This window comes from Chrysochloris asiatica, unplaced genomic scaffold (genome assembly GCF_000296735.1).
Source record: "Chrysochloris asiatica unplaced genomic scaffold, ChrAsi1.0 scaffold00044, whole genome shotgun sequence".
Classification (NCBI taxonomy): domain Eukaryota; kingdom Metazoa; phylum Chordata; class Mammalia; order Afrosoricida; family Chrysochloridae; genus Chrysochloris; species Chrysochloris asiatica.
The window spans coordinates 10,079,010-10,104,976 of NW_006408562.1; the positions used below are offsets into that span (position 1 = coordinate 10,079,010).

Here is a 25,967-nt window from a genome sequence, read left to right on the forward strand (position 1 = left end):
AATCAGGTCCCTTCAGGACAAACCCCTCTCCAACACTGAAACTCAAATGTAACACATGAGCAGGCATGTGAGCTTGCTGGCTATCACATTGGCCTACCTGTGAGTGGAAATGGGGGAAAGGCAGCAATAAAGATATGGGCTGAGTTCCACTATGTCCCATTGACTCCCATCGACTTGGAGATGAGAGAGAGAAGAGGCAGGATATGGTTGGTCCAAAGTGTGGTGAGACCTGGGGACTCCTGAGCCCATGGGCAAGGACATATCTACAGAGGGCTAGAGCTGAGAGTGCAGTGTCCAGCTGATATGAAGTGAGAGGAGACACACAAGAGTACCCAAACTTGAAGATAGTTCTCATTTGATGTAGCCTCGATGGCTTGATGATCAGAACTTGACTAGAAGAATTTTTTTTTTATTTGATAAAGGAAATGAGTGCAAATTGCTACAATTTGATGAACTTGACCTATACTTATGGATGTAGTAGCTCAAAACACCAACTGAGAAGGAAGGAGTCTTCACATCAAGTATCAATCCTATCCCCTCTGTATACAGGGTTGATAGAGACGGGCAACTTAGGCATTGGCTACCTAAAATGAGGGGGCTATAAAGACAAGAAGTGACTGACTTACAAGTTTTCAAGAGTGAGTTTAGTTTCAGAGTGTGTGGGGGAAGGTAGAATCCTCACTGAATAATTTTCATCTGGTCTAGATGGGTCTGGTGAAAGGAGATGGGGGTAGGATTCATTTGATTCAATAGTGAGTAATTGGTATCATGACTTTTTGCGATTGTTACTACTGTAAAGGTAGAAAATGTGTAACAAAAAGGGAGGAGTAGTTAATCTTACATTCCAGGAACAGAGGCCCTAGGACCATAAAGAGAGAAAGCATGAACAGAATGTGGGGCCCTAACCAGAGAAGCAGTGATGCCAGAGTTGGAGGCAGAAGTGATGGCATGGAGAGGTAGAGGAGCTGAGGAGGCTAGACTCAGGGAAAGAGAAAGGCTGTGTGCTGGTGATCAGGAGGCTGGCTTGCAGAATGTGTTCTTTGGTTGTTTAAATGATTATATATTCCTGCATGTTTTTGTGTACATCAAAAACTGAAAATAAAAACAGAGGAAATAGATGCAAATACTGTTAACTAATGATGCATGGAGGGGATTGTAATCATTGCAATGAAACAAAATAAGATAGGTTGAGTGCTAAACCAATATTCTCCTATGTAAACTATCACTCAATTCACAATAAGCTTTAATAAATAAATTAAAATGCTAAGAGAAAAAAAAAAGAAGAAAGGATGGGAAAAGGATTAAAAAATGAGAGCAGAGAGAGAAAATTAACAAACAAGGAAAAGGAAAGAATAGAAAGGATAAAAAGCAGAGAAAGGAGAAAATTGCAGTTGGGACAGGACTCAGAGAGCAGAAAACTGTGGGATGGGTTACTCTGTATGTGTTGGTGCTCTCTGCCACCTAAGGAGCTCATAGGGTAGGGTTGGATGGATGAGGAGGGGGGATGCCTGGTCCTAGATGGAGTTCCTGCTTGCTGGACTGCAGGATCAGTTTGAGCTGCAGGGTCTGTGGTTGAAGCTCACCAGCCGCTCCTCGGAAACCCTATACAGGGTCATATGAGTTGGAATCGACTCAATGGCATTCAACAACATTTCAGATGTTTACTCCTACAGTGTTTGTATGGATATTGGAACACCTGACCCATGTAGAGTATAAGACATCTGATGTTTCAATGTATTTTCTGTTAAATTCATAATAATTGTGAGGTCTGGTCTTGGACTCAGAGTACTCTCAATGACAAGTGTAGGTATACTTCTAGATTTAAATTAGAGTCCAGCAGCTCACCCTCTAGTGCAATGGCATGGGGGCACTACGGAAACACTCCAGCTTTGCTACTGATGCTACTGATCTCATAATTAAATTCCATATATGGGTGATATTTAGGAGACAGTGTCAGCAGAATGCCGTGACTACATGAACGTTGGAAGTTAGAATGAGAAGAAGGAAGCACAAAAGATTTGGGGTAGAAGGATAATGAGTTAGTTTTAGACATATTAAAATTTGGTTATGTATGAGACATCTGGTGGAAGGGTTCAGAAGGCAGCTGGATAATTCTATTGGAATCTTGACAATGTCAAAAGGAATAAAGGTGTGGAGATTGGAGTCAGCCGTAGTAAATGAAAGATGCTCATTACTCATAGATCCTTGATGCTGTTTGTGTGTTATTGGTTGTCAATGAATTGGCTTTAACTCATGAAAACATTGCCTAGTCTTCAACTCTAAAAAATCATGATCATTTTTATGTTTGAGTTTCTTTTTTGTGACTGTTATTTCAACCCATCTCACTGAGGGTTTCCTCATTTTTGCTGGTCCTCTCCTTTACCAAACATGTCTTTCCCTACTGGTGGGTCTTTTTCATGGACATGTCCAAGGTAAATGAGTTGAAATCTCACTATCTTCATTTCTAAGGAGACTTTTTATTGTATTTTTACAAAGACTGATTTATTCATTCATCTGCCAGTTTATGGTATGTTCAATGTTATTTATTACACCTCCATTAGAACTTATCAGTTATTCTATTGTTTTCCCTTTTTTAATTCCCAGTTTTACATACAGTAATAAGTTAGCTCCCATAAAAGGAAGTTATACAGTAGGGCCACCAGAGTAACAATTGCAGAGGGGACATTTAATGAATATATTCTGATATATGAAGGGACCAGTTTACTATAAAATAGAGTTTTCAAGAAGCACAGAGGGGAAGGATGTGTGAGGGGAAGGCCTAGAGTACTGGGAAAAGGCTGAGGCAAGACCGTACTGGGAAAAGGCTGAGGCAAGACCGTAGTGAGTCAGGTCAGGGTCAGGCCCTGGAAGAATGGTTGATTTTGTATTGATTGCTAATAGCATTGTAGCTGTTTTTAGGAACCTGGTAGTACTGTAGAATAAGACAGGACTATTGATCATAAGGTCAGCTTCTCCAATGGAGAAAGATTAGGCTTTCTGATCCCATAAAGATTATCTGCTTCTGAAACTCTATACAGGGGCCACTATGAGTCAGAATCGACTCAGTGGCAGTTGGTTTGGTTTTAGTAGCTGTTTTACAAATGGGTGTTTTATTATTTTTTTAAAATATTTGAAAACAGAAAAAGACTTTATGAGAAATCAAATGACCTGACACATTCCCAAATATAGGCTTTTGTTTGTTGCACTTGGGTACTAACCAGAAGATGTAAGTTGGGGTTTTTGGAAGCAATGGGTGAAATCTGCTTCAATGGTGTTGATAACTCTACACTACGAGGTTAGGCCACAGCTTCTTGAACTACATCCTAGGAAAATGGAGCACACTTTCCTTATTAGTGTGGTGTGCACTTGGCACATATTAATGGGGCTGGGGATCCAATTGGAAAAGGATCAGTCTTCACCACATGGACCTTCCTTCCATGGTGACTGGTCATGTTGTAGAATGATGAAAGAGAAAGTAGAAATTTCCAAATGTTTATCATGATCCTTGTGTGGCGCTGTGTGTTAGTGTGCTGGACTGCAAAGTCAGTTTGAACCACAAGGTCAGTAGTTCAAGCTCACCAGTCGCTCCTCGGAAACCCTACACAGGGTCGCTATGGGTCAGAACTGACTCAACAACACTTAACAACAAACAACATCATGATCCAAGCACTGTGATGAGGATCATTCGCTCAATTAAAGTGCTAGAGCACTTTTGTAGAGTGAGCATTTTTATTCCCATTTTCACATGCGAGGTTGTTAAGACTCAGGGTGATTTGCTAACTTTCTCCAGACAGCAGCATGGCTAATGGGCGGCAGATGGGTCATGAGGCTTTCTGTGTCAGTACACCCAGCAGCGGGTAGACCTGCCCCAGCAGAGAGACTTTATTTAGACAAGGCCATCTCCTGTATTGCCTGACTCTCCTTGACTTTGGTTGAAGTCTCAATTTATTCGAATACTACCATGATTTCTCCTTTGAATGTAGGTCGGTGCAATCATTTTGCTTGCAAATATATTTGGCTCCAGAAAAACACCTTTTATATCTCTCCATGCATATTAAGAAAAGCATTCTGAAGTGACTGGTTCTTCTTTTGAATACATTTAGGTTTTAGGTGATTGAGGGAAAAGAGCGAGGCTATGAGTCTTTTGGCAGGCAGAAAGTCCGTAAGAAGATAGGGAAACTTCTGTGACATCCCTTCCTAGTCTCAAACCAGTCACATCCCTGCCAGCTGAAGACTGATTGAAATGCCCTTTAATAATATGCAGGGACTATGAAACATTTGTGGGAAACTTCCATTTTCTTGTCATTTCATTTTTCCACCAACCACCCTCATATTTCTTTGTAGCATTGGAGAAGGAATGGTCGATACATACTGAATCATCATGGTGCACCTTCTATTATGCTAAGCACTTTAGAAAATTTGGCAGGCAGGCCCAGGTTCTGCTTCATACATAAGGTAACCAAGCTTTGGACAGAAACCTGCCTCCCTTTACCCAGTTATAAAGAGGCAGCCTGTGACTTGAGACCATTTCACTCTAAAGCTCTATCTCTTTGCCATTGTAATTCTTTTGGCTAAATTATATGTCTCCCCCCACTGGATTGTGAGCTGTGTAAAGGATCAAATCAAGTCTTCCATATCTCTGGGGTTTCGCACCCAGTAGTGATTCTTGGCCTATGATAGATAGATGCTCAATGAATGCTTGGAATTAGAAGGAGAACTGGAGAGAGGAAGCAGAAAGAATCGGACCATATTTTATGAATGATAGCTGTGTGTATTTGTTGGAAATCTGCACACCATGGAAATCTGTAGTAAGACAAGAGATAGAGGTAATGTTGAATGTCCATGTTTATTTTAGGTCATCAAATGAAATGGATTAGAATTTTCCCCTATTCTAATTTTTATTTCATAAAGAACTACAAAGGCTCTTGCCTCCAACTAGGGTTTATAAAAGCTTCTCATTATAATATCCCATCTTTCTTGGCCTGAGACAACTAACCTGCAAGGTTTTATGTCATAAGCATGCTGAACCAGATGCCAATGCAGGATTCCTGTGGCTTTCACAGCTGAGGCTAAATATTTAAATTCGCTTTGGAGATTCCATTACTTTCTCAGGGTTGGTAATTTTTTCCGTTATTTCCTGTGTTGGTGAGGAATCTAGTCAATTGCTTAATTGCAGAATAATGAGCAGTAGTTTCTTCGTGTTTTCTTGCTATTTCACTGCAGTAAATGCCAAAAGATTTCCACAACAGAAAGAAACTTTGCTGTTCATATCTTACTGCAATTTATTTGAAATTGAATTATTCACCTAAAGAAGAGCTGAAGTTTCATTGGTTGTTTTTTTGGTATTTTTATTTCTGCTGTTTGCATATTGTCAAGAGATATTGGAGAGGGTAGCTGACCACCTATGCAAAAACGCTTGACTTGTGAAGCTCTTACTGAGAATGCTTGTTTCCCTAGCCCTGCAGTCAACCATTTTACTGGGGCAGTGAATGCCAGCGGTTCTTCTCCTGTCTTCCCAAAACAGACTTAGCTATATACCGTATTACTACTAAAGCTCCCTGGCTTCCCTATTGCAGCCCAGACCTCCAAACCACAAGTCCTACGGGCCAAGCAGGGCCAGGATCTTACCCAGTACTATTGTTTCTGAACTGCGTGAAATAGTTTAGTCATCTGCAGTAAAACCTAGCAACCGCTTTGTCATCTTGTTACACAAATTATGAAGATATAGTTGACAAATTGTTGGAACTCCATCTACTGGTATGTGCTGCCATCTTGTACAGACAATCTGAAGCACATAAAAACATATATCTTGGAGAATTTTAGCATTTTATGCTGATTGATTTTCTCTCTAGAGAGAGTGATTTCACATCTAGGTTCTCCTTATATGGAGAGAGGCATAGAATTCTTAGGGTTGCTTTCTATCTCAATCTTGATCTCAGGGGAAAATAGATGGATTACATTGAGATAGTGGCTGCAACAATTTGCTCAGACAAACCTACTTTTGTGAAAATGGTGCAAGACCAGGGGCTATTCATTCCATTATACTACGATTATTGTCAGTCAGAGCTGATTCAACAGCACCTAACAATAATACAGAGATACACATATATACACACACAAGGGGGCTTCTTCCAAAGGTCATGGAAAAATGGAATGAAAAGATAATGGAATTTTTGTCTGGGCTCAGATGGCTTAACTGGTGAATTCCACCAAACATTCAGACTTCTCTAACTGGCACCAATTCTACTCAAATTATTCCAGACATAGAAAAGAACAGAAAACTCTTGAATACATATTATGAAGTGAGCATAACCCTCATAACAAAACCAAGCAAAGATCTAAATAAAAGAAAAAATTATAGACCAGTATATCAATATTAGGAAAACAATCATTGTAAAACACCACATAACTAAAACAAAGGAAAACAACTACAAGAATCATATCAATTGATGCAGAAAAGGCATTTGATGAAATCCATTCCTAATAACAATACTCAACAAAACAGGAATACAAGGGAAATTCCTAAATATAATTAATGGCATATATGCCAATGAAGTACCGATGTGGCGCTGTGGGTTAATGAGCTGGACTGCAAAGTCACTTTGAACTGCAAAATCAGCAGTTCAAGTTCACCAGTCACTCGTTGGTAACCTTATACAGGGTCACTATGAATTGGACTGACTGGATGGCACTTAACAACAATACAAATCCAATAGCCAACATTACTTTGAATTGTTGTTGTTGTTGTTAAGTGCCGTCAAGTCGGTTCCGACCCATAGCGACCCTGTACAGGGTTTCCGAGGGTGTAAATCCATACGGGAGTAGAAAGCCTCATTTCTCCCGTGGAACGGCTGGTAGTTTCAAACCGCTGACCTTAAGGTTCGCAGACCGATTCGTAACCACTGTGCTACCAGAGCTTACTTTCAATAGAGGGAACTAAAAGCATTCCCTTTGTGAACATGAACCAGATAAGAATGCACCTTATCACCACTCGAATTCCAGTTGTTTTGGAAGTCTTATCTAGAGCTATCAGGCAAGAAAAGAAAATTAAAGGCATTCAGGTTGACAAAGAAAATATCAAATTCTATCTATTTGCAGATGATAATCTGGGATTTCTTACAGACATAGAAAATCCCAAAGACCCATCAAGAACATTATTGGAACTCATTGAAGGATTCCATAAAGTCTCAGGGTACAAGATCAATAAACAAAAATCCGTTGTATTCCTCTACACTAATAAAAAAAACTCTAAAAAAGGAAATCGGGAAAGCAAAACTATTTACAATAGCCATCCAAAAGATGAAATATTTAGGAATAAATCTAACCAGAGGAACAACAGATGTACACAAAGAAAACTACAAAACACTACTACAAGAAGTCTGGAAAATGGAAGAATATATCATACTCGTGGATAGAAAAGAATATACCATTCTTGTTAAGTACCATTAAGTTGGTATTGAGTCATAGCAACCCTGTATAGGGTCAAAAATGGAAGAATATACCATGCTCTTGGATAGGAAAAGTTAACATTGTGAAAACTTCAACACTAGCCAACGCAATCTATAAATAGAATGCAATGCAATCCCAATTCAGATTTCAACATCATTTTTTTTTTTTTTTAAGTTTATATTGTAAATTAAGTGATCGTTTACATGGGGGAACATCCATTTTACACTCTTCATTTCATTGCAATGATTACAGTCTCCTCTGTGCATCATCATTCAACAGTTTTTGCTTCCATTCCCTCTGTTTTTTGTTTTGTTTTTAAGAAGGATGTACACAAAAACACTCAGGAATATATAATCATTTAAACAACCAAAGGGCACATTCTGCAAACCTGCCTCCTGGCTGTCAGCTCTCAGTCCCTCTCTTTCCATGAATCTAGAGTCCTCAGCTGCTCCCTCTCTCTTTGTCCCCATCTCTGCCTCCATCTTTGGTGTCGCTGTTTCTCTGGATAGGATCCTGCATTCCGCTTGTGTTTTTCTTCCTCAATGGTGCTAGGGTCTTGTGTTTCTGGAATGTAAGATTAACTATTCCCCTCTTTTTGTTACAATACTTCTACCTTTACAGTGTGACAGTACAATTAGTCACATCAGTTACTCACTATTGAATCGTAGGAATCTTATCCCCATCTCTTTTCACCAGATCCGTTTACGGAGACTCTATATTCCCTCGCACACTGAAACTAAACTTCCTCTTGAAAACTTGTAAGTCAGTCACTTCAGGCCTTTATAGACTCCCCCCCCCCACCACCATTTTAAGTAGATAATATCTAAGTTGCCTGTCCCTATCAACCCTGTATTCAGAGGACATAGGATTGATCCTTGATCAACATCATTCTTTAGAGATGGAAAAACTGGTCACTAACTTTCTACTGAAAGGAAAGAGACTTCAAATAAGCAAAGCATTATTTAAGAAGAAGAACAAAGTCAGAAGTATGCAACTCCCTGATCTCAAAATCTCCTGTACTGTCACAGTGGTCAAAACAGCCTGGTACTGGTACAATGAAAGATACATAGATCAAAGAACAGAATTGAGAACCCAGATATAAATCTATCCACCTACAGTCATTTGATCTCTGGCAAAGTGCCAAAATATATTAAATGGGAAAAGATGGTCTCTTCAACAAATGGTGCTGGCAAAACTGGAAATCCATTTGCAGAATATTGAAACAAGACCCATATCTCACATCGTACACAAAATGGAACTTGATGCAGATTAAATACCTAAATTTCAAACCTAGAACTATAAAGACCATTAATGAAAAAAATAATGACAAATTTAGGGGCTCTAATACACAGCATAAGTACACTGTCAAATCTACCTAAAAACATGTTATGGTAAGGAGTTCCTGGTTCTGGGGGGTTAGGACCATACTCTCAGGAGAAACCATGATCAATTGGCATTACATAGTCCACAAAGATAATGGTTTACATCCAACTTTGACAATCTTTATAGGAATCTTAAGAGCTCTGGTAGCATAGTGGTTACGAGTCTGGCTGCTAGCCTCAAGGTCAGCAATTCATAACTACCAGTGGTTCTTTGGGAGAAAGATGAGGCTCTCTGCTCCCATGAAGATTTATAGCCTCAGAAGCCCTATACAAGGTCGCTATATGTCAGAACTGACTCCACGGCACATAACCACCACCACCACCACCACCTCCATGGGCATCTTAAAAGCTCATGAGCAACCATTTCAGGTGCTTTTATATGTCTCTTCATTTGTGGAAGAAAGTAGAGTGATAAAAATGAGATGCTTGGAATCAACTAGTCCAACAAACCAATAAAGCAGGTGAAAATCAATCATCATGACTCTGAGACCAGAAGCACTAGATGGTGCCCAGCTACCATCACCAACTGCTCTGAAAGGATCACATGAGAAGGTTCTGGATAGAGTGGCAGGAAATGGGGAATAAAACTTCAAATTTTATTTCAAAAGAACCAGGCTTACTGGTCAGGAAGAAACTGGAGAAGCCCAAGACTGTGGCCCTTGATCACCCTTCAGATCTGGAATAAGACTCACCCTTATAGCCCAATTTTCAGCCAAGCAGTAGATAGGTATATAGGGGTGATGACAATCATTCAATACTGAAAGGACAACGTTTACCTAGGGACAATGTTGAAAAGGATGGAAGGGAAGAGGAATGGAAATAGGCACCACAGGGAGCAAACAGGAGCACTGTTGTTGCATGGAGGAGACCGCAATCTTTGAGAAAAAAACAAAGTGTCAGATTCTTTGAATGTAAAACTGATGATCTTTTCTGAAAACTTTCACTCAATTCACAATAAAATGTTTTTTAAAAAATGGATTTTTTTCATGAATTTTTTGAAGCCTATATGCAGGTTAATGCACTAGACTGCAAGGTTGGTTTGAACTGCAAAGTTGGTGGTTCAAGCTCACCAGCCACTCCTCAGAAACCCTATGGGTCATAGCCACTCTCTATAGGGTTTCCAAGGAGTGGTTGGTTTTGAATCACCAATCTTTGGGTTAGCAGTCCAGTGCTTACCCTAAAGCACCACACCAATAGTCTTTCTCTCTACATATGCAAGTGAGATTCAAATCATTTTACCTTATCCAATGAGCTGAATGAATCGCCATTCTAAATGTACTACATGACTCATTTTTATATGTTATACCTTATGGAATTCTATCAGTTGACTAAAAAATTCTGGGTGACGTTACACCTGGGTTATCTGCCTCAATGCTTAAACCCTCTCCATTGAAGTCCAATCCTTGGGTCTACAATTTACACTGTTTGAAAAGCATCTTGGTGATTCCTGAGGGTTTCCTTACATAGACAACAGTCTCAGATGCAGATGAACCTGGTAGATCCAAGGTCCCGAGGGTCTAGGTTGGTGTCAGTGGTCCATCCACACAAAATCTGAAGGCCTATTTGTGGCCTGTGATGGAAAAAAAAATGTTTCCACAGTGGAGTCCCAGACAGCCACCAAAGGCTCCAAGAAGAATTGCTGCACATAAAAACCCATGTCCTGCCTTCCTTGGCCAGGACAAGAGCTGTACTGAGTGACTCCACAGTGTAGATGGTGAGAGGGTTGGCAATCAAGGGACTGGGGTAGAGAAATAGGTGGGATTCACTGCAGCAGTTCATATTCAAGGCTGGACCTGCACCATAACAAGAATTAAACATTCTCAGGGGACCAGGGATGGTGAGACTCCTGCTAACAAATACACTCAACAAAGTGGACACCCCACAATCATGTCAAACTCATAACATACAGGAGGAATGTTTTTAAACGTTTGAAATAGTACAAGCCTCAATTTACTCCCAAGTGAGGTTTTCTAAAATCAAGGTCTATTGAATTTTAATCAGAAAGGACTTTGGTATCCTTGACTTTGAACCGGGTCTGAAAACTTAGGGGTGGGGAGAGGAGGATATGTTATCCATATGTAGGGCTCCAACATTGGCAAAGAATAGATTCTTAGACACAGAGCTCTCTCTGCATACAACACCCTGGCAACGGTGACCTCTGGGCTCTCTGATTTCCAGGCTGATGACCCTCTACCTCCTGCCAACACCCTCGAGATGTGCTGACACTGACCATTGTGACCCTGTCACGAATTAAAGCCAGGAGATTGTCTGTCTCTCCTATGTGCATTAGTCTGATTAATTCCACTTGCACAGTGCCAAACTTCCAGGATCTGTGCCCAAGTCTTGGTGAGGGCCTCACAGTGCCCCTCCTACTCGTGCTCCAAACCCCAAGCTCCTCCTTCCCAGCTTCTCCCCTAATCATATACCCTTTCTTCTACAATGTCTCCCAGCCCCTTCTCTCCTCTCTGATACCCCAATTACTCCTTGGCCCACCTTTTCTTCCTGACGTCTCCATTAGATCCTTTGACATACCCCTTCGATCTTCACCCCCACCTCCCCTATATTTTCCCTCCCCCACCCCCTTCCCAGGCACTCTCTATCTCCTCTGTAAAACTGACGTGGGAAAAGAGACCGCATTCATGATCACAGCCCCCACTCCACCCCCAGCTTGACAGAGTCTCTTGGTATTGGAGAAGTTTTAGTGCACCTACTTCCATGTGGATCATGGTTGTTGTTAGGTGCCATTGAGTCGGTACCGGCTCATAGTGACCCTGTGCACAGCAGAATGAACCACTGCCCGATCCTGGGCCAACCTCACTACTGTTGCCATCCTTCAGTCCATCGATGCTGCCACTTGGCCAGTCCGTCTCGTTGGGGGTCTTCCTCTTTTTCTCTGTCCTTCCACCTTACCAAACATGATATCCTTCTCCAGAGACTGGTCCTTCCTGACAATATGTCCAAAGTATGAAAGACGAAGTTTGGTCATCTTGGCCTCTAAGGAGCACTCTGGCTGCACTTCTTCCAAAACGGATCTATTGGTTCTTTTGGCAGCTCATGGCACTTTAAATATTCTCCTCCAACACCTTAACTCAAAAGCATCAATTCTTCTACGGTCTTCCTTATTCACTGTCCAGCTTTCGCATGCATATGAGGTTATTGAAAATACCATGGCTTGGGCCTTACTCCCCAAGATGACATCTTTGCTCTATGGTACTAGCACAGAATGAAATCAGGACACAAGGATCTTGCAAAGGCTCAAGGAGTCAGGGTGTTATTGGTGCTGACAGCACTGAGTCACTGCCTTGCTCTAATTTACAAGACTTTAAAAGCCCTTCATTTGAGAAATGCCTTCTCAGGAACTGTCCCCTGTCCCCTCTCCTTCCCTGTAGGATCTTACTCATAAGCTGCCTGTATTTGGGGATGACCATCCCAGGAAAAAGGTAGCCAACAGGTTAATTTGCTACCTTTCTCCTAGTCCTGTCTTATTGACTAAATTATTTCAGTGACTACCATGGTTCTCTGTGTAGGGATTTGCAAATGTGACCCACTGGCCTACAATGCTTTAACTCTCCCTCTTCTGGAAGGTTTTGTTTAAAGTCCTCATCAGTCTTTTTCCAGGAAGTCCTCACTGGTCATCATACACAGAAATAGTTTTGGTTGTGGCTCCTATGTCTCTTTATTTAAGTGTAGCAATTTACTCTAGATTGCTTTTGAATTTCAGGTAGTAAGTATTATGTCCCCTGCTCAAAGGCCAGCAATTTAGGGCCCATCTTGCATCTGACTTATCTCTGCACACCATCCCTGATTGTAATGTTGTTTTTGTTAAATGCTGTCCAGTTGGTTGCAACCCATAGTGATTCTGTATCGGGTCTCCTAGGAGCGGCTGGTGAGTTTGAACCATTAACCTTGTAATTCAAACCAACCTTGAGGTCAAGTGCTTATCCTACGATGCCATACCAAGTCTCCTGTGTGATGGTGGTGGTGGTGGTGGTTATGTGCCGTGGAGTCGATTCTGACTCATAGCAACCCTGCACGGGCTTTCCAAGGCTGTAAATCTTTACAGGAGGAGAAAGCTTCATCTTTCTCCCATGGAACAGCTGGTAGTTTCGAACTGCTGACCTTCAGGTTAGCAACCCAACTTGTAACCACTACGCTACCAGAGCTATGTGATGTTGTTAAGTGCCATCGAGTTGATTCCGACCCATAGCGACCCTGTACAGGATTTCCGAGGGTGTAAATCTTTACAGGAGCAGAAAGCCTCATTTTTCTTCTGCGAAACGGCTTGTAGTTTCGAACTGCTGACCTTAAAGTTTGCAGCCTGATTCGTAACAAATAGCTCCTTGAGCTATGTGATAGGCACTTAAAAATATTTGTGAAATGACTAAATAAATATCTAAATGGACAGAAATTACCTTGTACAGTTTGGGGGACCTGGAATTTTACCAACCAACCAAATTGTGAGAGGGTGTGAGAGAGCTTGGACTGATTTTGGCAAGGTGCTGTGGGCTAAGGCGTCAGACTGCAAAGTCGTTTGAACTGCAAGGTTGGTGGTTCGAGCTCCTTGGAAACACTATACAGGGTTGCTATGGGTTGTAATCGACTCAACGACTCAACGGCACTTAACAACAACAACAATTCACTACCTATGCCGTTCTGGTGTGGCACTGTAGGATAAGCACTAGACTGCAAGGTTGGTTTGAATTTCAAGATTGGCAGTTCAAACTCACCAGCCGCTTTTTGGAAACCCTATACAGGTTGCTGTGAGTTGGAACCCACTTGATAGTACTTTAACAACACAATTAACTTCCTATGGAGTTCTGGTATCTACTGCTTTATTCCAAAGTGAAGTCCCTTGGTAGCCAGGTTAGTAACCAGAACAGCACAATGCCCTCCACCTCCCAGTGGGACACCAGAGAGTGGCTGCTTGGAGAGGGCTACTCTCCTCACTGGAGTTCCTTTTCTTATAACCCTGCTGGATTTCATACAAACTGGGATCTACACATCGATGTCACTTAAGTCTGCCTCAAGCTTTAAGATTGAATAACAAAAGCTTAAATTCATTTTGTCCTCTTATCTTTAATGAGAAAACAAGTCTGTTTTTCTCAGTGTTTCTTATATCTGGCTCAAGATTCAAATGTGGACGGTCTCTTACGTCTGTGTTCTCCTTGGACCGGGCCTGCCACTGCAATGTAAAAATTAACTCTTCTTCTAGGTTACCCTGGAAAGCACAGCACTATTAAAGCACAATTTTCTGTAACAGTAGCGCTGTTAACATGGATGTGAGCTTTGGGGTGGTGTGTTTTTTGTTACTCGTTGCCACCAAGTTAACCTTGCATTTCCTGATAATCCGCTCTGGTAGCGTAGTGGTTACAAATTGGGCTGTGAACCTTAACGTCAGCAGTTCGAAACTACCAGCTGTTCCGCGGGAGAAAGATGAGGTTTTCTACTCCCATAAAGATTTATAGCCTCAGAAACCCTGTACAGGGTTGCTATGAGTCAGAACCAACTCCACAGCACATCACGACAATGAGGAGAGATGTTTGTAAACCATCACCACACCACAGCACATCATGACAACGAGGAGAGATGTTTGTAAACCATCACCACACCCAACTCATTGTCTTTATTAACTACTGAGCTCCGGTCAGTTCGTTTCCAGGGTGACAGCTGGGCCCTCAAAGGAGACAGCTGACCTTCAAATCCCACTTCCAAAGTTATTGGAAAATTTCCCAAATTTTTATGTCTTCTTACACATAAAAATAATAACAATAATTGTTGTTGTTGTTGTTAAGTGCCATCAAGTCAGTTTGGACTCAGCAACCCTGTATAGGGTTTCTGAAGAGTAGCTGCTGGATTTGAACTGCCAACCTTGTGATTAGAAGTCCAGTGCTTACCTTGCAGCACTGGACCAGAACTCTAATAACAATAATTTGTTGTTGTTAAATGCCGTAGAGTTGGTTCCAACCCAAAGGACCCTGTATAGGGATTCCAAGGAGCAGCTAATGAGTTCAAACCTCTGATCTTGAGGTTCAAACTGATTTTGTGGTCCAATAACAACAGTAATGGTTGCTTTATCTTTAAACGAGGTGAAGCATTGACTAAGGTCTGGACACAGTGAAGGGTCAGGAATACTTAATGTTGTCATTGTTATTGTCATTATAGTTACTGTTGTTGGGCTGCATAGTTTTTTTAAAATAAAAATAACTTATTGTGAATTGGGTGAAGTTTTAAAGAGCAGATCATCAATTCTGCATTCAACAATTCATATATGTTTTGTTTTATGTCGTTAATTGCATTCTCCTTAATGTAGGATAAGCATTAGACCACAAGATCGAGTTGAACTGCAAGGTGGTGGTTCAAACCCACTAGCCACTCCTCAGAAACTCTATACAGGTCGCTATGAGTCAGAACTGAGTCCATGGCACTTAACAACAACAACAACAAATGTAGCATCATTTCTTTCACTTCCTCCTGTTTTTCTTCTTTTCATTCTTCCTTCTTTCCTAACCCTTTGAACTTTGTCTGTGGGCAAATGCGGCCCTTTTGATCTTTAATGGATAAGTATTCAAAGGTATGCATACCTTCCTAGTGTTATGTGTCCCATCATGGTGGTGGTGGTGGTTCTGTGCAGTGGTCTTCCAAATCATAGCAACCCTTTGTAGGTTTTCTGAGGCTGTAAATCTTTACGGGAACAAAAAGCCTCATTGTGTAACAGCTGGTAGTTTCAAACTGCAGACCTTGAGGTTAGCAGCCCAATTTGTACCCACTATGCTACCAGAGCTCCTTGTTCCCATTATAGAGCTGTCTACTGTTTGGCTGGAAATTGAGCCACAAGGGTGACTTCAGGTCCAGACCTGAAGGTGGATTAAGGACCATATTCTTTGGGGTGGGGGGGGAGGTGACCAGTCTCTAGCAGTTCGAAACTACCAGCTGTTCCACGTGAGAAAGATGAGGCTTTCTGCTCCCGTAAAGATTTACAGCCTCGGAAACCCTGTACAGTGTCGCTATGAGTCGGAACTGACTCCACGGCACTTAACAACAACAATCAGACCAATAAACTTTGCCTTTTTTATTTATTTATTTTTGATTTTTTATTGGGAATTGAATGAAAGTTTACAGACAAGATCATCAGTTTTGCAGTCAACAAATCTTACACTTTGCTTCCATCTCAATGCTTACAATCCCCTCCCTGCAACAGCACTTCCTCCCTGTGGTTCCTATCTCCATTCTACCCTCCTTCTCAACTTTGGCCTTAGGAAAATGGTGCCCTTTTGATTTAGAATGATTGACATTCCATGGTGAGCACACCTTACTAGTGCACTTTTACCCACAATAGACCTAGCTATGGCTTGGCTGAAAGTTGGGCCAAGAGAGTGAGTTCCTTTCCAGACCTGAAAGGCGGTCTAGGGTCATAGTCTCGGATTCCTATAGTTTCTTTCTGACCAGTAAGCCTGTTTATATATAGCCTGGCTCTACTTATAATTTTTATAATTTGAATTTTGTTCCACATTTTCCTCACACTCTATCTACACCCTTCTAACGTGATCTTATTCAGAGCAGTTTATAATGGTAACTAGGCACTGTGCAGTTTTTCTGGTCTCGGGGTCACAGTGATTGATGTTCACACGATCCCTTAGTCCACTGTACTAATTGTTTCCATGTGTCTTTTATTTTGATCGTTAAGTTTCCATAAATCTCCTCCACCTCATTCATGGATATGTTTGCAGCATGTACAAATGTCCTATATCATACATATATATCTAAGGAGCTCTGGTAACGTAGTGGTTATGCGTTGAGCTGCTAACCTCAAGGTCAGCAGTTCGAAATTATCAGCAGCTTCTCAGGAGAAAGATGAAGCTTTCTGCTCCTATAAAGATTTATAGCCTTGGAAACCCTGTACAGGGTCTCTATGAGTTGGAACTGACTCCACGGCACATAACCAACAACCATTCCCACTCTTCCTCCCACACCCATTTGGCCTGCAGATCTCTCCACGCATCCACTGGTAGACCATCATTATTGCTCACTGAGTGATATTTGGAATTAGATCTTCAGGTCTTTTTTTCTATTCCATCCAAGTCTGGAAGTGCTGCTGAAACTTGTTCAGCTTCATTATTGTTGTTAAGTGCTGTCAGATCAGTTCTGACTCATAGTGACCCTGTATAGGGTTTCAGAGGAGCTGCAGATGAGTTTGAACAGCAGACCTTGTAGGCCTTGTAGTTAGCAGTCCAGTGTTGGACTCCCGCAACCTGTAAACCTTCACTGATGGGTAGGTAGTGGCTGCACCTGAGGTACACTGGACCATAATCTAACATGGGCCTCACATATGGACGGCAAAAGTTGTGTTAATGAATCTCTGTTACCCTCTCGTTATGACGGACAGTGTTAACATGAGGGCCACCCTGGACAGTAAAAGTACCTCTATTCACTGTAGCCCAGCTCTACAAAAGAACAGGCCTTGGAGTGGACCTTAGTGATACACCTGTTTCTTCATTTTCCTTTTTCTGCAAGTGCAAACAAATGGGGTTCTGATTTGTGTCCCTGACAGTATATCATGCTACTGTCCTGGAAGGCAGAGCAGAGAGAGCATCTAAAAAGTCATTTTTCTTCCCTCTGTCACTATGCTCTCTTCCTTCCCTGTCTCAATCTACCCAAGTCACCTCAGTTAATACTCAAAACCCAAACTGAGAGGCACTGCTGACATCACAGAGGATACCACAGCAGAAACTCTGATGGCAGCTAGCAGGCTATGTGTGAATCATAAGTGGGTCCCGGGGCAAGCTGACAGAGCCCTTTTTATCTCAGGCTGCTTGTGTGCGAGCCCACTGGAAAGGGGTTCTGAGAAAAAGAGCGCTAGACTTCAGAATGCCGGGGTGAGAACTCCAGTTTAGAAACCGAGAGAGAAAGAAATGGAACGCTTCTCTCCGAATTAGAATCTAAATCATGGATTTATATTCCCATCTCCTTATTATGTCACCAAAACGTGGCCTGGGTAATATGAAAAGTTGGAGGTTCAAATCTGCCAAGAAGGACCTTGGAAGAAAGGCTTAGTTGTCTACTTCTTAAAAATCAGCCACTGGTGTGGTACTGTGGTTAATGTGCTGGACTGCAAAATCAGTTTGAACCACAAGGTTGGTGGTTCAATCTCACCAGCTGCTCCTTGGAAACCCTATTCAGGGTCGCTATGGGTCGGAACTGACTTGAAGGCACTCAGCAGCTACAACAACAAAAATTCTATGGCGTGCAGGCCTACTCGGACACAAAGAGGGTGACTCGATGGAAACCTTTTTTTTTTATGTGTGCCAAAGTCAAAGTTCAGCGTGTGGTTCTGACCTTTGAAGATTCATTTTCATGGTGATGCTACACACCTAATTGTCTCTGTTAACTTTCAGAGATCTCTCCAATCTGCCTCCAGTCTGCTTATGATCCATTCCCAGCAACTGGCCACATTCCTTAAGCATTTGGCCATGTTTCCTTTTGTCCATTGCAAAACTGATCTTGCTCATACACACTCACTGCAAATTATTTTTGTTGGCTTTCATTGGCTACTAAACTATCTGTTGATAGTTCAACATTCTGGTCACTGCTGTGGGGTCTTGCCTTTCCACCACTCTGAGAACGGACCCACCCTATATTCCAACAAAACTATACTCCTCAGTTATTCCCATAAATGCATTAAAGTCAGTACTCCTGTGAGTTTTTTTCACGTTCACTCCCAACCTCACATCTACTAACCAAGTGCCACCTTCTTTGTGAAAAGCTCTAATTAGAGGTTGTTGTTGTTGTTAAGTGCCGTCGAGTTAATTCTGATCCATAGCGATCCTGTATAGGATTTCCCAAGAGCAGCTGGTGAGCTTGAACCATTGACCTTGCGTTCAAAGTGACTTTGAATTCCAGCGCATTAATCCACAGCACCACACCAGGATGCCTTAATTAGTGGCGGAGGGGTTCAAACATGTAATACTAAGCACCCAGTTCTGCCCATGATATGGCTTGCACCAATATTTCTCCTTATTTACTCAAATACCTCGTCTTTGTCTGATTACATCTCTGTAGACCCCAGATCACATGAATTTCCATGCCCCCTTCCCCTCTGATTTGTATGGACTTCACATCTCCAATACTTTCTAACCTGCGGCTATGGAATGTTTGCGTTGTTTCACATGTGTTGGTTTTTTCATATCTTGAAAGCATTTGAAGGCTGAGTCTGATCTGGTCTTTGTCAGTTACGAATCCATTATTTGATTAGCAGAAACTGTGAACTGCCCAGTGAGCAGTGACAAGATTTCTAGATAGGACATCAGAAGACCTCTATCCAGGATGGATCCTAACACTGGCTTACCATCTGACTCTGCCTTTGTCTCCACCACCTACAAATAAGGGTGTTTGAAGTCTTCTGAAAGTCTGAGAAGCTGCAAGTTCTCTGTGTGTGACAGTAATTTTCTAATTTTTTTCATGCCTAGCCTCTACTTTGCCTTTTCTTCACTTTCTTCTCACTGTCTGATCTACTTTTGGGGGGAAAATGGTAGGATAATTTTTCTAGAGATTTACTTGGTTGTTTAGGTGGCTGGTGGTGTGATACCCGGGAAGCAGTGTGGCCCACCACACTGTGGCACATCCAGTTTTTACTCAGGTTTCCCTTTCAGCCAGACTAAAAATGTCAGCATTCTAGGTGACACAGTGACCTAGTCAGTATGTATATGTGGCATGCTGGAAGAAGGGAAAATGTGAGAGATGGCATCTAGAGAGCCTGCAGCCCACGCTCTACTAAGCATATAACTATGCTTAGTTCTAGCCCCACAGAGGGCAGAACAAGAAGAAAGGGGCTTCAGTTGCAAAGACAGAGATTTTGTTAGTAGGGCTTATCTGCGGTGGACAGTTAATGAACACGTTTGCCTAGTGATAGATGAGGATCAAGGTGACCACTCCTGGACCTCTCCTATGACATGTTTTGGGATCTCTTACTTCATCATTTACCCAGTCTAGTTCTTATATAAATAAAGCACAGAATTTATTTATGTAGCCTGGTGTCTTAGGCTGGGTTCTCTAGAGAAGCAAAACCAGTGAAACTTACATATGTATATATACAAAGAGAAGGTTATATCAAGGAAAGGGCTCACAATTGTAGAAGTGGAAAAGTGCCAAGTCTGGGACAGATGAACCAAGATCAGCAGGCAGACCGGCAGATAGATAATAGAGCAGGCCACTGGCTCAAATCCAAAGAACCCGAGGTTGAAGGATGAGCCACATGCAAGATCCAAACCCAGCAGAAAGCCAGCAAGCTTTGCCTGAGTGTGCATTATATTGGAAGCAGATCACACCCATGAGGAAACAGCCTTTCAATTGATTGATTGCTCGTAGCCAATCATCATAGAGTTAAAAACACTGCATTATATCTCTCCATGGGATAACCAAATTTCAACTGCCAAACTACTGGGGATCCTGGCCCAGTCAAGTTGACAGAAAACTTTAGTTATCACAGCTGGTTTCTGTATTCAGAAGAATTCCACTATGACTTCCTTCCTACCCTGCCTTTTCTGGAAATTCACTGGAGTGTTCAGATTCCAACAGATTTGGGATCATATGGGGGGAACATAACATATGGCTGAACATACCCTGATGCCCTGTTGTTTTTGTGTGTGTGTATGTGTATTTTTTTCTCTTCCCAGGACTATACCTTAACCATGTATTTCCAACAGTATTGGAGAGACAAGAGGCTTGCTTATTCGGGGATCCCTCTCAACCTCACACTGGACAATCGAGTGGCTGACCAACTCTGGGTGCCTGACACATATTTTTTAAATGACAAAAAGTCATTCGTGCATGGGGTAACAGTGAAGAACCGCATGATCCGCCTGCACCCCGATGGGACAGTGCTGTATGGGCTCAGGTAGGCCTTGCCCTTCACTCATCTGCACAAAAGGAGAAAGAATGAAAAATCAGAAATGCCCTGGATGTGTATTTGTGGTGTGTTTATGTGTGGGTGAAATGGGAGAATATCAACAAGAAGCAAATAATAATTAAGATATAGGTAGGACTTTATGACTTTTTAAATAAAACATGCAACTTGGGTTCACCCCATTTTCATTTTGCATTCTTTGTTTTCTTATCAGAACCATAATAGACATTAGTTTGCCTCTGTTAAAAACAAAGAATTTAATTTCTGTTAGGATTGTTGTTAAGTGCCTTTGAGTTGGTTTCAACTCATAGGGATCCTTATAGGGAGGAGAAAGCCTCATCTTTCTGCCACAGAACAACCGTAGGGCTCGAATCTTGTGGTCCACAGTCCAATGCTTATTGTACAGAGCCACTGCACTCTATTAAGATAAAATTATGTGATCTGTAAGGAAACACTATAATAGTTTCCAAATTCCATTTGATGTTGTTAGGTGCCATCGAGTCAGTTCCAATCCATAGCGACCTTATGTATAGAATGAAACACTGCCCAATCCTGGGCCAACCTCATTACTGTTGCCACACTTGAATCCATCGATGCTGCCACTTGGGCAATCCATCTCGTCGGGGGTCTTCCTCTTTTTCTCTGACCCTCCACCTTACCAAACATGATATTCTTCTCCAGCGATTGGTCCCTCCTGACAGTATGTCCAAAGTATGAGAGATGAAGTTTGTACATCTTGGCCTCTAAGGAGCACTCTGGCTGCACTTCTTCCAAAACAAATCTGTTCATTCTTTTGGCAGCCCATGGCACTTTCAATATTCTCCTCCAACACCATAACTCAAAAGCATCAATTCTTCTATGGTCTTCCTTATTAACTGTCCAGCTTTCACATGCATATGAGGTTATTGAAAATACCATGGCTTTGGTCAGGCGCATCTTAGTCCTCAAGCTGACATCTTTACTCTTCAACACTTTATTTCTAAATTCCATTTTAGAAATGTTGGATTTAGCATTGTATGAAAGAAGTGTTAGAAAACACCGAGAGAGGGATAAAAAGGATAGATAAACAAATAGATAAAGTAAATCTTTAGTTAATACTCTGCCTAATGCTGAAAGGGAGTCCTGGTGTGGCGCTATGGGTTAATGTGCCAGACTGCAAAGCCGTTTGAACTGCAAGGTCAGCAGTTTGAGCTCACCAGGGTTGCTATGGGTTGGAATCAGTTCAACGGCACTTAACAACAACAATGTTGAAAGTAGTATTCAGTTAATACTCTCATTAAATGTATATATAAGATTTAGTTAATAATCTAATAGTATGTCATGAGGAACTATCCTTAATCAGAAAAGCTCTCTAGTCAAATTCACATCCATTCTGCATCTCAAACAGCTTCTAAATCAGTAAATTAATTTACAAATGAGTATCTATTTTAATTCAGATATAGTGCCTTAAATCTTAGTTTATAACCTCCTATTTTAAAAACAATTCTTCAGATCTGTAAGGACCTGGATAAGCTGTCAGAAACAGTGTCTCCCAACAACCAACCACTGTATTGGGCACGTGCTTAGCAGCCACACCATCACATCTGACTCACCTCATAATTTTCTAACACAGACACTACTGCCTTGAAAATTAGGAAACATGCATATCTATATTGAAAAGAGATCTAGCTGAGCCTTTTGGAAGAAAATATTAGTAATTTAAAATGTTGATATTTTTACTAAATTCATACATACACATGTTCTGTATATATGAACATGTATATAGAATAGTATTCTAAAGTACCATTGTTATATATCCCACATGCTGTCTATAGTGTATGAATTGTGCTTTTGATAAAAATAAAGTGATTTACCACATTGATAGGCCACCGTCTGTTAGGGTCTGCGGTTGAGTCATGTTCATGACAACAATGTAGCCATTGTTTACCTGAGAAACTCATGGCAACATATCAGACAATATATTGTAAAGTTTGTGTTTGCTGTTAAAAATTGTTAAGGTTGTCATTTCCATACTTAACAAGTTGAATGCATCATGAAATTAAGCTAGAGATTCATTTTATAAAATTAAATCATCTAATGAACATTCTGTCATCTGATTCCTAAACAGCATTTTGTACAGTGGTTCTGATCAATCACCTTTTTCTCCAGATAACCTGTAAACTCACACAGGTGTTGAGGCCCTTGTGATTTGAATGCAAGTGTCCTTGACTCTCAAATCCTTGCTTTCTTTGCTGCCTCACATTTACTTGTATGTATCGAATGCACACCCAGAAGCCTCTGAATGGGAGAAAGATGTGGCAGCCGGCATCCTAAAGACGACAGCCTTGGGAACCTTCTGGGGCATTTCTACTCTATCATGTATGATGACTATGAGTCTGAACTGACTTGATGGCAATAGGTTTGGTTTGGGTTTGAAGGAAATAATATACTGACAAATTGCTTTCCAAAAGGATTATACTCTCATCAATAATAAGGTACACCTTAGCTTTATGATGCTTCAGGGTGTCTCATCAACTGCAAAACTTGATTTATTTCCTTCATGCCCATACTTTATTGCACCCTGGTACTGAACAAGGCTGGAGAAAACCATAAGTCTGCTGGTAAATTCAGGTCCAACGATGTGTCTACCCTTCCCAAGTCTGTCCATTCTTCTTATACACACTCTTCCATGGCTTCTCTTCACACTTACCTCCTTACTCTCAGTTGCTGACATTACCTTCAACTGAACACAGAAATGACTTTATCTTTCCATTTCAAAGAAGCTGCTGATCATTTCTCATTCTAGGCGTCTACCCTGTACATTTCAAAAGACAACTTTCCCATAGCAACCTCTCCCTGGTTAGGGATTTGGTATCTGTAGTTCTCATCCTTCCCCTTCTACCATTGTGCCCTTCCCTTGTCATACTTTTACATTGCAGACCTTCCATCTACTCTTCATGAGTATGAAGGATGTTTCCATCTTAGGACCTTTCCACTTGCTCTTTGTTGGGTGTAGAATGCTCTGCCTCTAGACGTTCCTGGTTTGGGCATTATAAAGTAACTGTGATGCTGATCACAACTCTTGTCTGATTCTCTATCCTCTTTCTACTACATCACTTTGTTTTACTATTGTTACAGAACGTACTCAGATCTGACATTATATTGTTAATTTATTGCATTTTCAATTACTGGCTTCCCTCTCATCCATGATGGTGGGGAACCCACAAGGAGAATATAAGCACATTAAGAAAAGGACTACTTCTGTCTCATTCATTCATCTATTTCCAATATCTATAGTTCCCCATGGGGTGCTGGTGTGGTCCTGTGGGTTAATGTGTTGGACTATAAAGATGCAATCAACTGCAAGGTTGGTGGTTCAAGCTCACCAGTTGCTCCTCAGAAACCCTATACAGAGTTGCTATGGGTCGGAACCAACTCAATGGCACTTCACAACAATCGTGCCCTTTGATTAAAAAATAATAATAAAGTATCGCACAATAATTAAATTTGAATTCCAATCTTTTGTAGTACATGGTGGTGCATTGATTAAAACAATTGGCTGCTAACCAATCAGCCATTCCAGAGAAGAAAGATGGAGTAGACTAATTCTATAAAGATTGACAGCCTTGGAAACTCTGTGAGGCAGTTCTACTCCATCTGTATATTAGTGGTGGTGGTGGTTATGTGCCATGGAGTCAGTTCCAACTCATAGCAACTCTGTACAGGGTTTCCAAAGCTGTAAACCTTTACAGAAGCAGAAAGCCTTGTCTTTCTCCCATGGAACAGCTGGTAGTTTTGAACTGCTGACCCTGGGGGTAGGAGCCTGATTTGTAAACACTACACTAACAGAGTTCCTTCTATATATTAATGGCTCACCGTAAACCAGACGTGATTCGATGGCAATAGTTTTGTGGGTTTTTTTTTTTTTTACTGTTATTTTAATATTTTAAAATTAGAATTTAAATCCTTCAGGGTTTATCTCAAAGTAGAATGTGAGTTATCCAATTTTCTGTTCTCTATTTGTTCTAACATTTGCCAATTTATTCTCCCATGTGAACTTTAAAATTATTTGTTTTATCAAATATTCAAAAATATCAATTTGAAACTCCAGTTGGAATTATACTATTTAACAATTATGTAGGAAGAAAAAATACTATACCATATTTAGTCTTTCCTATTGAACATGCTATGGATGCATTCATTACCTTTGTTAATATTTTTTGGTCAAGTTTTGTGATTTTCTCCATATATAGACCACTATCTCTGGATTAGGCTATTTCTACTTTTCATAATTTTGTTACTATTGTTGTTGTTGTTAGGTGCCATTTAGTCAATATAGATCTATAGGAATGCAATTATTTGATTGACTTTCCCTGGTGTCGACTAATTTCTTATTATTTCCCACAGTGAACTCATCTTGTGGAATTCAGCCATGTTATTATATTGCTTATAAGGATGATGATTTATCCTCATTTTCAGTAGTATTTACAGTTATTTTCTCCTATCCCATGTGAGTAAAGTTTTACTAAGGTAATACAGAAATGGCTACAAGCATACATTGACAGAGAACTTCCAGAATCCCAGCTGGATTCAGAAGAGGATGTGGAATGAGGGATATCATTGCTGATGTCCAATGGATCTTGACTGAGAGCAGAGAATACCAGAAAGATGTTTACGCAAAGGCTTTCGATTGTGTGGATCATGACAAGTTATGGACAACATTGGGAAGTATGAGTATTCCTGAACATGTAGTTGTGCTCATGAGAAATCTGTACCTGGACCAAAAGGCAGTTGTTCGAACAGAATATGGGAACACTGAATGGTTTAAAATGAAGAAAGGTGTGCAACAGGGTTGTATTCTTTTACCATACTTATTCAACCTCTATGCTGAGCAAATAAAGAGAGGAGCTGGGTTATATGAAGAAAACCATGGCATCAGGATTGGAAGAAGATTCGTTAACAACCTGCGATATGTAGATGATACAATCTTGCTTGCTGGAAGTGAAGGGAACTTAAAATATTTACTGATGAAGATCAAAGAGCATAGCCTTTGGTATGGATTACATTTCAATGTAAAGAAAACAAAAGACCTCACTACTGGACAAATGAACAACATTCTCATCAATGGAGAAAAGATTGAAGTTGTCAAGGATTTCATTCTTCTTGGATCAGCTATCAACTCTCAAGGAAGCAGCAGTCAAGAAATCAAATGATGTACTGCATTAGGCAAATCTGCTGCACAAGACCTTTTTTAAAGT

General features: G+C 41.0%; 1 protein-coding gene across 2 annotated transcripts in view; it reads left to right on the top strand.

The window, feature by feature from the left end:
* GABRB3 (gamma-aminobutyric acid (GABA) A receptor, beta 3) overlaps window positions 1-25,967 on the top strand; it is a 329,602-nt gene that overhangs the window by 202,624 nt on the left and 101,011 nt on the right. For both annotated transcript variants that reach the window (XM_006861876.1, XM_006861877.1), the window contains exon 4: window positions 20,501-20,721. In XM_006861876.1, coding sequence (XP_006861938.1) covers window positions 20,501-20,721 — 221 coding nt within the window. The remainder of the gene's footprint in view (window positions 1-20,500; window positions 20,722-25,967) is intronic.